This window comes from Lasioglossum baleicum, unplaced genomic scaffold (genome assembly GCF_051020765.1).
Source record: "Lasioglossum baleicum unplaced genomic scaffold, iyLasBale1 scaffold0065, whole genome shotgun sequence".
In the NCBI taxonomy this organism is placed as follows: domain Eukaryota; kingdom Metazoa; phylum Arthropoda; class Insecta; order Hymenoptera; family Halictidae; genus Lasioglossum; species Lasioglossum baleicum.
In genome coordinates this window covers 1-16,312 of record NW_027469125.1, presented here as the reverse complement: position 1 = coordinate 16,312, position 16,312 = coordinate 1, and the positions used below count along the sequence as shown (strand labels likewise).

At 47.5% G+C, this 16,312-nt stretch overlaps 3 protein-coding genes across 3 annotated transcripts; all 3 read left to right on the top strand.

Moving 5' to 3' along the window:
• Positions 1 to 6,401: 6,401 nt before the first annotated feature.
• LOC143219719 (uncharacterized) lies at positions 6,402 to 7,700 on the top strand. Its single transcript, XM_076445595.1, has one exon. It carries the CDS (start codon positions 6,402 to 6,404, stop codon positions 7,698 to 7,700), a length of 1,299 nt encoding a protein of 432 aa, XP_076301710.1.
• A 527-nt stretch (positions 7,701 to 8,227) lies between these two features.
• LOC143219718 (uncharacterized) lies at positions 8,228 to 9,532 on the top strand. The gene is made up of 2 exons (XM_076445593.1): positions 8,228 to 8,451; positions 8,503 to 9,532. Exons 1-2 carry the CDS (start codon positions 8,228 to 8,230, stop codon positions 9,530 to 9,532), a joined length of 1,254 nt encoding a protein of 417 aa, XP_076301708.1.
• Positions 9,533 to 10,801: 1,269 nt separating this feature from the next.
• LOC143219717 (uncharacterized) lies at positions 10,802 to 12,427 on the top strand. The gene has a single exon (XM_076445592.1). The coding sequence runs from the start codon at positions 10,802 to 10,804 to the stop codon at positions 12,425 to 12,427; it is 1,626 nt and encodes a 541-aa protein (XP_076301707.1).
• The last annotated feature ends 3,885 nt before the right edge of the window (positions 12,428 to 16,312 follow it).

Sequence of the window (16,312 nt, the reverse complement as noted above, 5' to 3'; positions counted from 1 at the left end):
GATGAGATGTCGACAAGGGTGGACAGATGGTCGTCCTTATTTGCAACAGCCTCGTCGATTTCTCCGGCTTGACAGACACGGGCTCGGTCCAATCCTCGCCGTCTTCCTCGCTAGCGGCGTCCTCCGATTGGTGCTCCGAGCGTCTCCACTTGCGGCATTCCGACAATCAGCGGCCGGAGACAGGTAGCAGGCTCCTTGCTGTTATCGGTAAGCCCTGAAAACTCTTGTCGCGCCCAGCGGCGCGACATTCAAACGCGATAATTCTATTCTTTGGGTGTTCGGATGTCCCAGGGAGAGCGCTCGTTATTGCCGTTTCGCTACGATACCGCTTATCAGTGACCCGGTCTTTCGTGAAGGGTTCAGATTGACGTAGGCGGAATCTGCCACGTCACAGTGCATTATTGGACACTGGTACAAGCTACAATTTTCGTGCAAAATTCGGAATATATCTGTATAGACGGAACAGGATCTCTAATAAAAAAAATTAAAAATTCCGTCAGGAGAATTACCTTCACACATTTATTCATATCAAATTGTCACGAAAACTAAAACGTCGCACATGCCAGTGTTTCAAATGTTGAGCGCATCACAAAATACAAACACTATACATTTTTGGCTGCTAGCTATCATACGAATTGGCACATGAAACACGAATCAAATTTTCCATTACCAAAACAAGTAGTTTGTGATTTCGATCGAGCTTTGATAGGAGCTGTTCCGGCAAACCAGTGCGCATCCGATCGGCTTTACCGACCTCGCGTGGCCACGATCAGGTGACGTCACGTCGTCGCGGCACCCCCCACCCTGCGGCCGCGGAACGCGCGATTTTCGGCAGGCACCGGCTGATCGAGAGCTCTTCTACACTCTGTTAACGGACACCGCGATCAACACACAACCGTTGACAGTAGTCAGTTCACGCGTTCTTACACGTCGTCTATACGACACACGTCTCGTCGCATCGCGCTTATGGTCCCACCTCGCGTTCTTCTCAATCGTGGGCCATCACCTTCATTGCGACATACTCGTTAATGTACATTTTGTGACAGTTTATTATATTAAAGTGTTGTTGTTACGAACAGAGTAAAATGTATGAGAGGCATCTATTTAGATTAATGAAGCAAGATCCAGGGGAAAGGTTTGAAAAGTTTTTGGTGAGATTACGGCGTCAGTGTGCGAAATGCAAATTCACAAACGTTGAAGAGAACGTCATAGACCAGATAACTGAGAAGTGTGAGTCGAGTAAACTAAGGAAACAATTACTCACACTGGGTGATGAGGTAACTCTCGACAAAATAATTATGGAGGCAAATGTGTGCAAATACAGCAGTGCAAATACAGATGGATAATTTTAATCCAACGAAAGTAGAACTAGCTCCTCAAGTAGTAAACCGTATAGAAACTAAAAATAACAATGCAATTTCAAAATCATGTACTCGATGTGGAAATGACAAACACTCGAGCGATTACATTAATTGCCCAGCTCGAATGAAAAAATGCTTAAAGTGCGGATATTTAGGACATTTCCGGGTGCAATGCAGAACTAGCGTAAAGAAACGCAAAACGGCAATGGCTACAAACACTGAAAACAAGAAATATAGATCAAACAAAGATGAAAAGAATAGCACAGAGGTTGATTTTATATTTCATATAGATGACAACGAAAGCATAACATGTCAAATAGGCGGAGTAAACTTGGAAATGCTAATAGATTCTGGGAGCAAATGCAATATAATAAACGATACGACTTGGAATAACCTGAAACGACACAATGTTATGGCCCACAATCTCGTAAAGAATCCAAACAAAACATTTATGGCTTATGGCAGTCGAAAGCCCTTGACAGTTATAGGTTCTTTTAACGCGGAGATTGTTGTCGGTAATGAAGCGAATGTGGCGACGTTTTATGTTATAAAAAATGGGACTAGGAATTTGCTATGTAAGGAAACCGCCATAAAACTGAAGGTATTGAAGATAGGGGCAGTTATCAACGCGATAGATAGCGGGATTTTTCCAAAATTTAGGGATGTGAAAGTTAACATCCCAATCGACAAATCAGTAAGACCAGTCTGTCAGCCATATCGTAGAGTGCCAATACCGCTTGAGAATAAAATAAAGGACCAGATACAAAATTTATAGAGGAGCGATATCATTGAACCAGTAAATAGCCCGTCAAATTGGATTTCACCTATGGTTCCTGTCCTCAAGAGTGACGGAGAGGTAAGAATTTGCATTGATATGAGGCGGGCAAATAAAGCTATTCTTAGGGAAAATCATCCTTTACCTACAATGGAGCAGCTTATTCCAAAATTCAGAAAAGCTACATTTTTCTCGAAACTAGACATTTAAAATGCATTTCATCAGATAGAACTTAGCGAAGAATGTCGATACATCACAACATTTATTACTAGTACGGGACTTTACAGGTATAAACGACTAATGTTTGGTATTTCATGTGCTCCAGAGCTTTTCCAAAAAATTCTAGAGAAGATCTTATTACCATGCGACGGAGAAGTTAATTTCATTGATGATATAGTAGTATTCGGATGTAATGAAAGCGAACATAATACCAGACTCGCCAAAGGAATGGAAATCCTGAATGATTATAAAATTATAAAATATTGCTCAACGAGGGGGAAAATGTATTTACAAGGTAAAAAATATACAATTCCTTGGTCACGAATTATCAGATAAAGGTATCAGACCGCTGGATAAATATACAAAGACAATCGAAACATGCAGAGAGCCATAAACTATAGAAGAACTACAGAGTTTTTTAGGCCTTGTCAATTTCGTAGGGAAGTGGGTACCTAATTTAGCAACGTTAACGGACCCAATTCGAGAATTGTTACGGCTTAAGCTAGGCAAGACTGCTGACATTACGCGACATTGGACTGGCAAGCAGTCACAAGCATTCAATACATTAAAACAATCATTGACAAATATACAGACGTTAGGTGTTCCGGCAAACCAGTGCGCATCCAATCGGCTTTACCGACCTCGCGTGGCCACGATCGGGTGACGTCATGTCGTCGCGGCACCCCCCACCCTGCGGCCGCGGAACGCGCGATTTTCGGCAGGCACCGGCTGATCGAGAGCTCTTCAACACTCTGTTAACGGACGCCGCGATCAACACACAACCGTTAGCAGTTGTCAGTACACGCGTTATACACACGTCGTCTATACGACACACGTCTAGTCGCATCGCGTTAATGGTCCCACCTCGCGTTCTACTCAATCGTGGGCCATCACATTCATTGCGACATCCTCGATAATGTACATTTGTGATAGTTCATTACATTAAAGTGTTTTTGTTACGACCACAGTTGCTTCAACGTTCACCCACGACGATCTCCCGAATTCCTACATCCGATCCACGAACATTTTGGTCCTTCGAGCCGGATGGATCGGCGGCTCTCAACGGTGGGATTCAACATCAGAGATCACTCGTGGGTGAAGACTTTTGTGCAACCTCAGTTATACCCGCGTGTGCGATTAAACGGCAAATCGCCTACAACATTCAGACGCCGCAGTGACCGTTGGCGCCCGCTCGCGTGTTTGTTTGTGTCGCGCTCGCAGCTCGTGTGACCTACCGCTCGTTCCCTCAACCGTTACATTTAAAATGACAACAGACAACACGCTCTTCACGATACAGTTCGAACTGTACACTAACATCGGCAAAGCTGTCGCCACCACGAGGACAAAGGGAATGGTCAACCTCACGGAGTTCTACATCCAGGCACGGTTAGATGCACTCTCCCGCAACTGGGACAAATTCCGTGCGAACCATAACCAGCTCCTCAGGCTATGTACCGCCGATCAAAGAACACACGAATATTTCGTCCGGGATCCGCGTGAAGAGTGTCGGACACTGGTCAGCGACACTGATGCCACGCTGCGCAACCTACTCAAGGAGCTTTCAACCCGCTCCTGCGACTCGAACGATGAGCCAAGCTTCCACTCCGCATCAACGTCCATGGAGTCAGGACGTACAAGTGACCAGTCATCATCCGCAGCCGCACATCAGGACTGCCCAGCCAGTCCAGCTTCGCCCAAAGACATCGCTGCACCATCCGATGCTTCTAGACACTGCCCTCATCGAGGTCATCGCCGCCACCGGGGTACACATACAGGCCCACATCCTGGCTCGCAACGCTTGCGCGTACGCTCTCACGGTTTCGCGTCTCCACTCTCGTGCCTCCTCTCGTGCCATCTCGCGCCTCTTAAAAAATGTTTCGCGTCCGATGCGCATCGATAAGTTCGTAACTCTACATCTGCAATCATTTTCTGGTCGTGCAAAATTAACAGCAGCGCAACAAATACCTGCATCCGAATCTGTATTTAAAAATATTGAAAATAAAATAGAAAACGAGACTACAAAAAGAGAAATAGATTTGATCGAAAACCCAGAGACAAATATAAACAAAATTTCGAACGTAACACCTTTCGAAACTGCACAAACACATAAAATTTCGACACTGAACAAAGACACTGGCGAAAATGTAAGCTACGATTGCGATACGAATTTGACTAGCGAAACATCAGCAAATGATTATTTTGATTTAAGCAACGAACACAATTGGCGAAATAAAAACGAAAAAACAACATACAAAACGCCTTACCTCCAACCCCGACCCGATTTTGCACGAGTTTGCAAAAGAAAAAAAATTCACATCGCAATATTACATAATGGAAATATTTGTGAATCTTTTAAAGATGGGAAAGATAGACTCGTTGTTTTAAACACGTGCGGATTTGATAGCGTTACCCAATTATATGCTGCTGCATGCATGCACCTAGTATTCTCTGACAGTTTACTCAATGCTACATCAGACATATTTATATTCGTTAAAAATTTCATAAATAAATGTGCAATTAAGTCAATTTATCGACAAAGAGCAACAATATTAAGAAAAATTGGATATTTTGTGAATAAAAATAAGTTCAATGTTACAACAAAAGATGCAGTTTCAAATGTGTGCAAGTTGTGCGAATACCTTTTTAAGAATGAGTCAAGTTGTACATTACAGAAGGAATGCAATAATTGCAAGACAGCCACAACTAAACATTTAACATTTGCAAACCTTGATTTTACAACAATTGAATCGCATGGATACCGTGCTATTGCGCAGGCAATTCAAAAATATATTATTAACAATTTCAAAACATGCAAACAATGTGGAGGAGACCTAATCGTTACAATAAATTATAATTCTCGTTTACTTGTTGAATGCATTGGAGATATTATAGAAATGTAGAAGTAGAACTAAAAACATTTTCAAGAAATTTTACAATTGGTTGGAATTATACATTACAGCGGTGGAACCAGAGCAGCATCAGTTGGCCATTACACCGCTTGTAAGAAATGCGCGTTCGTTTACAAGCGGCACAGATGCCCCCTCGACTTTTAACGTATTTATTTTACGAAGAGGCCTTTTTCCCTTTTTTGCACCGTTCCAAATGACTTCGGGAAAAGGGACCATAAAATGATACCGAGGGTCCTTAATCCGAGTACGCGAAGGCCCCGAACGGAAACAGTGGGTCCTAGCCCATGTGTAGGATACCCAAGCAATGGACATTACCCTTGGCCTGCGCCAGGTCGTGGGGTCATAAATTAAGAGGCCCACTTGGGATATTATGAACGCGCTGCTCCGAGGTCATAGTACAAATATTTTTTTGGAAATCCACTAGAACGACTTGAGGGAGTGACTTCCTCCTCCACGTATCAGGAAGACCCTCCTCCCTCAAGTCGTCTAGCGAATAGGGATGATTTTTCCCTCATTAACGGATACCTCCGCCTAGTTGATTTTTCTTTAAATAGAGCTGACCCCGGAGCAGAGGGAGGATTCAAGTACTGAGATTTGTCGGACACAGAGTTTAGATTTGGCGGTGTGTCGAGTTTTTTAGTTTAACAGTATACACGACACGCGAGTATTGTATTTAACGGACACCGTATAAGTGCGACCGTTTTCATTTTCTGTACGTCCATAATTTAATATTTTCTTGTCTTTAACGGATCCTCGTGTTTGTGAAGTGTTTTTTATATTTAACCACCACAGTTCCTCTATCAAATACAACACCGCTTATGCTATATATGGTGATAGATGGATTCTATTTAACGACATACTGAAAAAATGTAGAGCCGTTAAAGAAGAAACTACTGTAAATCCAGTAGCCTGTTTGTACATAAAAATGAATTAAAAAGCAAGCGTATAAAAGTGTAAAGGTAAGAGTTGAGTTTCAGTAAACAAAAAAAAAAGTTTGAGTAAAAAAAATGTATTTCAATACTAAACTATATTATATTTTAGTTAACTTTCATTTACATTTAGATATACCCATCACCTCAGGGTCAAGGACGGCATCTTGGCATTCCTTGAGGAGAATGGAACAACGCTGCAAAAGGGATGAAAGCTTCAAAGCTGTATTGCAGCTTTATCGAAGAATACAGGGAGCTAGGTCACACGTCCCTGTCAAGCGAGCTGACGGACGAGCAACCTGCTCATTACCTCCCCCATCACGGGGTCTTGAAGCCCAGCAGTACCACGACGAAGTTAAGGGTAGTGTTTAACGGTTCCTGGTCCGAGCCATCCCAGCAGTCCTTGAACGACTGCCTCCACGTCGGACCCAATCTTCTGCCGCTCCTCGCCGACGTCCTGCTGCGGTGGCGCACGCACCGATTCGTGGTGACGGCCGATGTAACAAAGATGTACCGTCAGATCCTGATGCATTCTGACGATCGCGACTTCCAGAGGATTCTGTGGAGAAGCAATAAATCTCAACAAGTGAGTGAGTATCGCTTGAATACAATTACTTACGGTTTGTCGTGTGCCCCTTATCTAGCAGTCAGAACGTTGCGCCAGCTGGCAGAGGATGAGGACAGCCGTTTTCCAATCGGCGCACGAGCACTCCAGAACGACTCATACGTGGACGACATCCTAACGGGAGCTGAGTCCATCCCAGCCTTGAAGGAAACAGCAAGCCAACTTCTTCAGCTGTGCAAGGCGGGCGGCTTCCCGTTACAGAAGTGGGCATCCAATGTTACTGAGCTGCACAATGTCATTCCCCAGTTGTGCCAGGACTCAGCAACCCAGCCCTCAAAGCACCACGCTGCCCAAGGAACGACAAAAGTATGGACGGACACGACACATTCGGCACTCGGTCTTCAATGGTCACCAGTCGACGACACATTCCGCTTCCTAATAAACGACGCTGACGCTCAACCAATGACCAAGAGGGGCTTGGTCTCTAAAGCGGCACAGTTGTTCGACCCCTTGGGATCGCTGACTCCAGTTGTCGTGCGGTCCAAAATCTGCATTCAGACGACATGGCTGCTGGGACTTGGTTGGGACGACCCTCTTCCGGCGACTATGGCCAGTGAATGGAACACATTCTATTCCGAATTGAAGCAGTTGGAAAAGGTAAAGGTACCTCGACCTCTGTTTCAGAACTCGCATCCCGAACAGAGGGAGCTCCACGGGTTCGCCGATGCCTCAGAGCGAGCCTACGGAGCAATCCTGTACCTGAGGACGAGAACCACAAATCAACGATGGACACTGTCACTCATCGCAGCAAAGAGCAAAGTGGCACCGCTGCAACAGGTGTCACTGCCCCGCTTGGAGCTATGCGCTGCACACCTTCTTGCACGATTAACGCAGCACATTACCACAACACTTAACATGACCGACACCGCAACTCACCTCTGATCTGATTCCACTGTGGCATTGGGATGGATACGGGGTCATTCGTCCAGGTGGAGGACATACGTGGCCAACAGGGTGGCCGACATCCAAAGAAGGGTCCCCAAAGCACACTGGCGTCACGTAGTAGTAGTTGAGAACCCTGCTGACTGTGCTTCGCGTGGAATTTCCCCTTCGCAGCTGCTACAGTGGATCATGTGGTGGCGGGGCCCTCAGTTTCTGCAACGTGACGTTGATCTTGCCGCACCAGGACCGGTCGACCAGAAGCACTTGTCGGAACAAAAGGGACCAATCGTTGCTGTCGCCACTGGGGTTGGAAAGGAGGAAGAAGAAAACGACATTTTGCTGCGCTTCTCCTCTTACACCAGACTGCTAAGGGTCACAGCTTGGTGTCGTCGATGGCTCAGGAGATGCCGAGACTCGTCATCAGATTGTGTCTCCGCCACTATGCCTCCACATAGCGCCCAGCCACCAGTCCTAACGACAGCAGAAATCAACGACGCAGAGAGAGTTGGATCCGATTAGTCCAGAGGATGGCCTACAGCGAGGAAGTGAGGATGCTGTCACTGCACCAAAGCATCCCACTCCGAAGCAGCCTCGCACCGCTGACTCCGTCCCTGGACAAACATAACCTGCTGAGAGTAGGGGGCCGACTGGGCAAGGCACCACTCAACCCAGATGAAGCTCACCCTGTTATCCTTCCTCCTCAGTCCCGCCTCACCTTATTATTTGTTGATTTCACACACACCATGCACGGGTGAGTCCAGTCCCCTCACGGAGCCATTGGACAAAGCTTCTGGATTCCCAGGGGACGCGCCATTGTCAAAGGGACCATCCACAAATGTGTAACATGCGCGCGATGGCGGGCGGAGCCAGCATGCCAGCTGATGGGAGCGCTGCCAGAGCACAGGGTCACACCAGCTCGCCCCTTTCTATCCACCGGGATGGACTATGCCGGTCCTATCTGGCTGCGAACAACGTCGGGTCGAGGCCACGAAGCTTACAAGGGCTCCTTCTCGGTGTTTATCTGTATGGTGACCAAGGCGGTGCATCTGGAAGTCGTTTCCGAGGCCTCCTTAGCGGCATTCCGCAGATTCATTTCACGACTCGGTACGTGTGACCACCTGTATAGCGACTGTGGTACGAATTTCCAGGGAGCCGATCGTGAGGTGCGTCGCCTGTTCAATGCCAGTAGCCAGGAGAACCACAGTATCCGGAGGAAGATGAGCAACCTGAAGACAGAGTGGCATTTCAATCCGCCAGCCGCACCTCATTTTGGCGGCCTGTGGGAAGCTGCGGTCAAATCAACTAAATATCATCTACGGAGGACGATCGGAGAAGCTAGACTCACCTTCGAGGAGATGACAACGTTGTTGACGCAAGTGGAGGCCTGCCTCAACTCAAAGCCACTCGCTGCACTCTCCGATGACCCGACTGATTTGGCTGCACTAACCCCAGGCAATTTTCTCATAGGTTCGGCATTACAGGCGATCCCAGAACCGTCACTGCTTGATGAGGAGATCAGTCGTCTCTCCCGATGGCAGCTCGTAACCAAAATGGGGGATCAAGTTTGGGGGAGATGGAAACGAGAATACCCCCAGGGACTCACCTCTCCATCCAAATGGCGCAAGGTGCAGGATGACGTCACGCCTGGCTGCCTTTGCCTCATCGTCGGAGAGCAGACACCTCCTTCACGATGGCCCCTCGCACGAGTTAAAGAAGTTCATCCAGGAACAGATGGAAGAGTTCGAGTCGTGACGATGATCACTTCCACTTCCAAGTACACGAGGCCAGTCCACAAGCTCATCGTCTTGCCGATCAACGCAAACGATCGATGAACGCATCGATTCACTCACCGCGTGTTTCTGCCACGTACAACTGCGTAGTACGCGATTCATTCACTCACGCAGGCGCGACACAGTGATGAAGCCTTCTATGACGTCACTCGCGTTCATTCACAAGGTTCTTGTTTCTCACTCACTGTTAATTCATTTCATTAACCTCATTTGAAGGCTATATAAAAGGACTTTTAGTCCTTTTGGTACTTCTTCTTGCATCTTGTAGCACTTTCACTTGTGTAACGATCACTTGTTCTACTCCACTCGCAAAAATTCGACTAGTCGAGACGGGCGGCATGTTTGAGATTGGCGCGTGCGAGCGCCATGTTCGCGACACTGCACGCTCCCGCCAACCGCCGCCGCGATCCCGCCAAGTGAGCGACGCTATCCCGCCGCGTGATCGACCAATCCGCGGCACCCGGAAATTGCGTGGGCACGCCATCGACCACGTAATTGGTCAAAGCCCATTCTCGATCCTTCTGGAATGCTCGCGAATGCTCACCCGGAAACATGACGTGTGACGAATATTCCAGAAGGATCGAGCCAATAAAAGAGAGAGAAACAGCCGATCGCGTTCTTTGTCAGTCAAACGATCAGCTGTTCACAATAATCAACACGCGATTTAAAGTTCTCATTTTATTTCATCTTCATCTTGCTGTTCTTTCGTACATCATTTTCACCGACAATTTTGTAATTATACAAGTGCAGAAATACAGTTAAGTTATTGTAAAATCCGAATATTTCACCTTTCAATTTCCTTCACTTATCCGATTCAAATCCACACGTTACATTCACCCTTTCGTTCAATCCATCATTAATTTCACACTTCATCGATTCAATCTCGCTTTTCCTTTCATTCCAAACTTCCATCATTCATCCTTTGGTCGAGCAAGACCGCTTCCGTTACAATATTAAAATTTATTATATTTCATGTAAGTTTCACAAACATTTTGATATTACTATTTCTTATAGTTTCAAGGCAGCTGAGAAGAAGTAGACGACTAAAGACAATTTTTTGAAGAAGCTTGTAACGGGGCCGATTTCTCGGGGAATCGGTAGGTCGGGACGGTATCCCTCAGTGCTGGAATAGCTCGTCGTGCCGGGGTTCAATGATAGCATTGAATAATACGTTACATATATATATATACTACATGCACGAACATTTGCATTACTTATGTTACATTACGTTATATGTATGTATGTATATTCATGCTATTATATACTTACGTGAGTAAAACAATTTAATAATAATATAAAACCAGCACCCACATGTATTTCTATAACCCATTTGGAAAAAGAACATTATTATGTCCAAAGTTACAAGTGGATTTATCTGACGTCATCTTACGGTGGCGCAGATTTCGGTTCGCGTTCTCCGCCGACGTGGAGAAAATGTACCGGCAAATTCGCGTACATGAAGATGATCAACGCTTCCAACGAATCCTGTGGCGCCGCGAGTCGTCGGTACCGGTTCAGGAATACGCGCTCACTACCGTCACTTACGGCCTCGCCTGCGCCCCGTTTCTCGCGTTAAGATGCATGCGTCAATTGGTCAGCGACGAGGGCAACGATTTTCCGCGCGCGAGGGACATTTTACTACGCGAGACATACGTCGATGACGTACTATCGGGAGCAAACGATCTGCGAACAGCTCACGAGAAAATCCGTCAGTTGCAAAGTATCCTGAGAGCAGGGGGATTTACGCTGAAAAAATGGGTAGCAAACTGTAGTGAGTTAATCCCCGCGGACCAACGAAGTCCCGAATCGGCGAACGAGCGCACGCTGACCATTGATGCACCGCATCGCGCGCTCGGCCTCGCGTGGAAAACCGAATCCGACGCGTTCGTGTTTTCCTTCCAGGCACCAGCACACGTCCACAGGTCGAAGCGAGAAGTACTGTCGACAATTTCGCAGCTCTTCGACCCATTAGGATGGCTCGCGCCCGTCACCGCACAGGGAAAGCTGCTTATGCAGGAATTATGGATGCAGAAAACGAGTTGGGACGATGAGCTTCCGCCTGAGTTCACGCAAAGATGGGAGCGATTCTGCACGGACTTGGCGGAGATTCGGGAGCTCACGTTAGATAGATGGGTCGGACAACTCGACTCCGACCGCGGAGTCGAAATCCACGGATTCTCCGACGCATCCACGCGCGCGATGGGCATCGCAATATATATCCGCGTCCGAGATGATGACGAGTCGTTCCGCGTAACCTCGCTCTCCGCGAAGTCCCGAGTCGCTCCCATCAAACCGATGACCGTCCCGCGACTGGAATTGTCGGCCGCACTTCTCCTCGCGAAACAAGTAGCCCACATCCGCACCGCGTTAGGACTCGAGCGCATACCCGCGCATTTGTGGACAGATTCGGCCGTAGCGCTCGCGTGGATTCGCAGCCCTCCCTCCAAATGGAAGGATTTCGTACGAAACCGCGTCGCTGAGATTCATCAGTTCACACCGCACGCCTATTGGCACCACGTTCCAGGGACTTGCAACCCTGCGGATTTAGCTTCCCGCGGTGTTCCTCCGCGAACACTACTCGATTCCATTTGGTGGCGAGGGCCGGCCTGCCTGCGAGAGGGCTCTCCAGCTTGGCCCACGGAAACACTCTATCCCGACTCCCGCATGGCAACTATTGCGACAGATCCTGGATCACTTTTGGTCGCGCTGGTCGTGAGAGTACATTCAGCAATTTCACTCGGCATCCAAGTGGCTAACGACGTCTCCACCGTTCCGCGTAGGAGACCTTGTCCTCGTGCGAGACGAGCGGACACCACCGGCCAAATGGCCACTCGCGCGTGTGACCGAACTCCACCCCGGAAAGGACGACATTACACGTGTGTGCACTGTACGAACCGCGACTACAACACAAAAACGGCCGATAGTCAAGCTGTGTAGACTGCCGGTCGAAACTACACCCTCGGCGCCATGAAATAATAACACCGCCTAGCCTCATTGCCGAAACTGCGTCTCGGCAAGGGGGGGAGTAATGTTCCGGCAAACCGTCACTCGATCTATCCGCTTGCCGGGATCGGGACTCGCGATTGACGTCACGACGTCTAGGCTCCCCCCACTTGTGCTAGCCCAAGGCACCAACGACCACAGCTGATTTCGCACCGGTTCGTAGCACCGAAAATCAGCGGAGTCTGTTGACACCGCGCGATAAACACACATCGGACTCGCTCACTCTGTCGCCGCTACCGCGCCTTTGCTAACCACGCCGCGTTTCTCACTAGTGGTTCAAAGCCCTGTTCGCGTTACGTGCATCCCACACATGTACCCAGCGTTATTGTTTAGTGAAGTAAAGTGTTTGTTCATACAAGTTTCGTTCTACTCGAAGTCACCCACGCCGATTTCCTAATTCCCATCCGATCCGCGAACAATATTAAAATATGTTGTATAACACACACACATAAAAGGCCAAAATTTCAATTTTGTCTCTGTTTCGTTGGCGAATTGTCGCCGGGCTGATTCAAGTTTAGCTCGACTGGATCAACCTAAGGATAGCCGTTCTATCCTTGAAAAAGGACCGGAGTGAATGGGTGCCAGAAATGTGGCCGAATCCGAATTGTTGACGTGAAAATGCACGCGCGAACGAAATGGACTACAATTGACCACGAAGTAATCTGTCGACGGACCGTTGAGAAAAAAGACGTTGTGACGGCGATCGATTTGAGTTCGAAGAATGTTCTCGAATGGAAAGGTGCCCCTGTCGACTTTGTTTTTATTTCTCAGATGTGTCGATTTGATGATCGATCGCTCGCCGTCACGATTAGGTAACAGTTGAGCGACGCATGCGTGACTTGGCAGCGCGTCGTTATTGGCCGACTCGTACCAAGCAGCATACGCGCCCGGGTATTTTGAATCCGAAACAGTCTCCGAGTTTCCCTATACACAACACACTGTTCGTCCTAACGAACGCTCGGTGCTCGTCTCCTTCGTACAAGTTAAAAATTCCCACTTTTAATACTTTCCGAAACCGATGATCCACACTAGTAAGTACATATGTATCAAAAGTCCTCCGTAACTCGCCTGCGACTCCCTCGACTGGCTTTCTCGATCGACAGATTACACATGTACATTCGTTATTACTGTGGGCTAAACACTTGTAATTTCGTGTCACGTACCTTAGTCGTCTTCAAACGTACACATTGTCCCGTCTAATCTCATTTACTTCGCCATTGTCATTATCATCTTGTACATACCATTTATTTAGACAAGAGTAAAGTGCCCTTCATGTCGTTGTGCTGGAGAAGTCAGAAGTTGTGCTGACTTGTGCTAGGCTAGCACAACTCAGATATGCAATGTCATGTTTCTGGGATGACCGGAAAGGCCAATTAATGACATATTCTCGAAGCGCTAAGGGCCGCGGACAAGAGTAAAGTGTCCTTTAAATCGTGGTGCTGGAGAGAACGGAAGTTGTGCTGACTTGTGCTAGGCTAGCACAACTCAGATATATGATTATGTGCTGTTTGGATAATTGTTACTAACTTAAACGTTCATTAGGTGTTCAAAACGTTTATTCATCATAACTTCTTTATTTATTATTATTATGAAGTAATACTTTGGCACAATCTTAGCACAACCTAGGACAACTTAGCACAATTGAGAAAATTGAAAAAATGAAAAGTGGGGGCTACTCAAAAAATCGTTTTTTTCAATTTGTAGTCTTATTTTTGATATTATAGCTGTAATATTCGAGCACAATGTAGCACAAACTTAGCACAACTCAGCACAACTGTTGAAATTGTTTAATTTAACAAGTGGGGGGCTAACTTCTAGGAGGCAGTTTTTCAAGTATCGTAGCGATCATGGTGTTCGTATAATAAGGTTTTGACATGTGACACCTCGTCCGAGTTGAGGTGGTTCAGTGGAATTGTTTCGCAGAGTTCTTTCATACGCAGAGTGATATCCTGCGGGGAGAAATGAAGTCCTTTTGTTTCTATCTCTGGAATCGGCGCGAAGTGATCGTTTTTGATCGACTCGTACGGTTGAGTCGTACGAGATGTAGCGAGATAATTCGAAACAGTTTCGGATTTGGGATTTGAATTAGGAGTAGAATGATCCGAAACGGATTCGGACTTTGAATTTGAGTTAGAAATAAAATAATCCGAAGCGGATTCTATATATAACGGAGGATCTTCGATCTCTTCTACCTCCAATGTGGGTAGGCGGAAGGATCCTGCCTCGGCCGATGTGTTAAAACACCGTAGGCATGCCCTTCCGTTCGAATTGGTGACGAGACAGTCACCTACAAATACGCCCGGTTTAATTTCTACACGGCGGATGTAACCGACGGTCGGTCCGGTTACGTTAACGGCGATGCAGGCGGCGGTACGGGCTTCAATTGCGTATTCGCGCGTGTTCGAAAACGGTACGCTGAGGTGATCTTTGGAGATCTCTCTTTTCGTAAAAGAGATCTCTCCATTTTCATGGAAAAAGGGGGCACCAAGAATGCCGTCGATGTTAGAAGGGAGAACGTCGGGGAAAACCTGGAAGGAGACGGGGATGGTGTCGTTGAGTTCCGCGCCGACCGGCCTAGGGTACCGGTAACACCTTCGGTGATACCATGGACTTGGACAATGTCGCCGGAGTCGACGAGGACACCGGGCTTTACGCTAGACGTTTTAATTATGTTCAGTTCGGACCCCGTGTCCGGTCACGCGGGGGATCAGTGAATCTGCCGCAAGATTTATTGCGGAGACGAAACGGGAGGCATTTCGCGGTGTTCCACCGGTCGTGGAACGGTTCTCGGAGTTGGGGCCTCCCGTCGTGACGCTGGTTCGGGCGGGAGGCTGGTCCGTTTCCCTGCCTCAAATTATTATTATTATACTCCCTCTTACGACATTCGTGAACGTCGTGCAACGTCGTGTAACGTCCACGTCTGATCAGGGACCCGATGCCGGTGTCTGTTGTTGAAAAGGCGAAGAGGGGAATAAATGCGAACCGAGACGGACGTCGTCCGTCGTGAACACCGCGTAGAAATAACACACGACGCCGTGGTAGTGGCGGTTCCCAGTGGTCGAAGTGTCACTATGTGGGTGTGTGCAACTCGTCCGAACGCGTGGGTTTGCTCGATTCGTGGCAGGAGATTTCGATCGAAGGGAATTAGTGTTCTCTCGGTACCGAGCACCCTCTGGGCTCAGACGTACACGATTGAAACACCAATTTAGGGTTAAAGGAACGAATATAGGGAGTCTGAGGAATATGAGGAATAGATCGAATTCGAACAACCCGATGAAACACCGCACGCACACACACTTTCGCGATCACTTTAACCGGTCACTGGGAACGACACTTTTAGAAATACTACCTTAGGGTGAGGACTCTACGGACGACATAACGCTCGTAGCGCAGATCTTCTATACAGTTTTTTTCGAGCGGAGGGAGACCAGGGGGTGTAAGCTGCAATGGAAATAGGTGGTCCAGTATATTGCTGAGAGCTGACAAGAAGATCCCCGGGGGGCACAGAGGCAAGAGGGGTCTCCAGCTAGCGCCGCCTACCCCCACCTCTGACGGTCCCGTACTCGCCGCGTGACCACGCCTTTTCAGCTGCTACGTCACACGACGCATAGTAGCAGGATTCCCGTATTTACGGAGAGCTACGATGTTTCACGACTTACAGCCAATATTCAATGCCGTGAATACGAGGATCCTATTGCAGTCATGAAAAGTGACAATTTACACAAGGAGAATGCAAAGCCTTCGCGTCACAGATTTAGTTGAGACGTTACAGAGTTACAGATCTCGTTCCCCTGATTACGGATGTACTCCATTATAGGG

Bases quoted from the DNA above. Each gene is read 5' to 3' on its own strand.
- LOC143219718 (XM_076445593.1), top strand. From the start codon at position 8,228: ATGGCCTACAGCGAGGAAGTGAGGATGCTGTCACTGCACCAAAGCATC. The intron at 8,452-8,502 runs GTGAGTCCAGTC...CTGGATTCCCAG, and splicing joins TTCACACACACCATGCACGG to GGGACGCGCCATTGTCAAAG.
- LOC143219717 (XM_076445592.1), top strand. From the start codon at position 10,802: ATGTATTTCTATAACCCATTTGGAAAAAGAACATTATTATGTCCAAAG.
- LOC143219719 (XM_076445595.1), top strand. From the start codon at position 6,402: ATGAAAGCTTCAAAGCTGTATTGCAGCTTTATCGAAGAATACAGGGAG.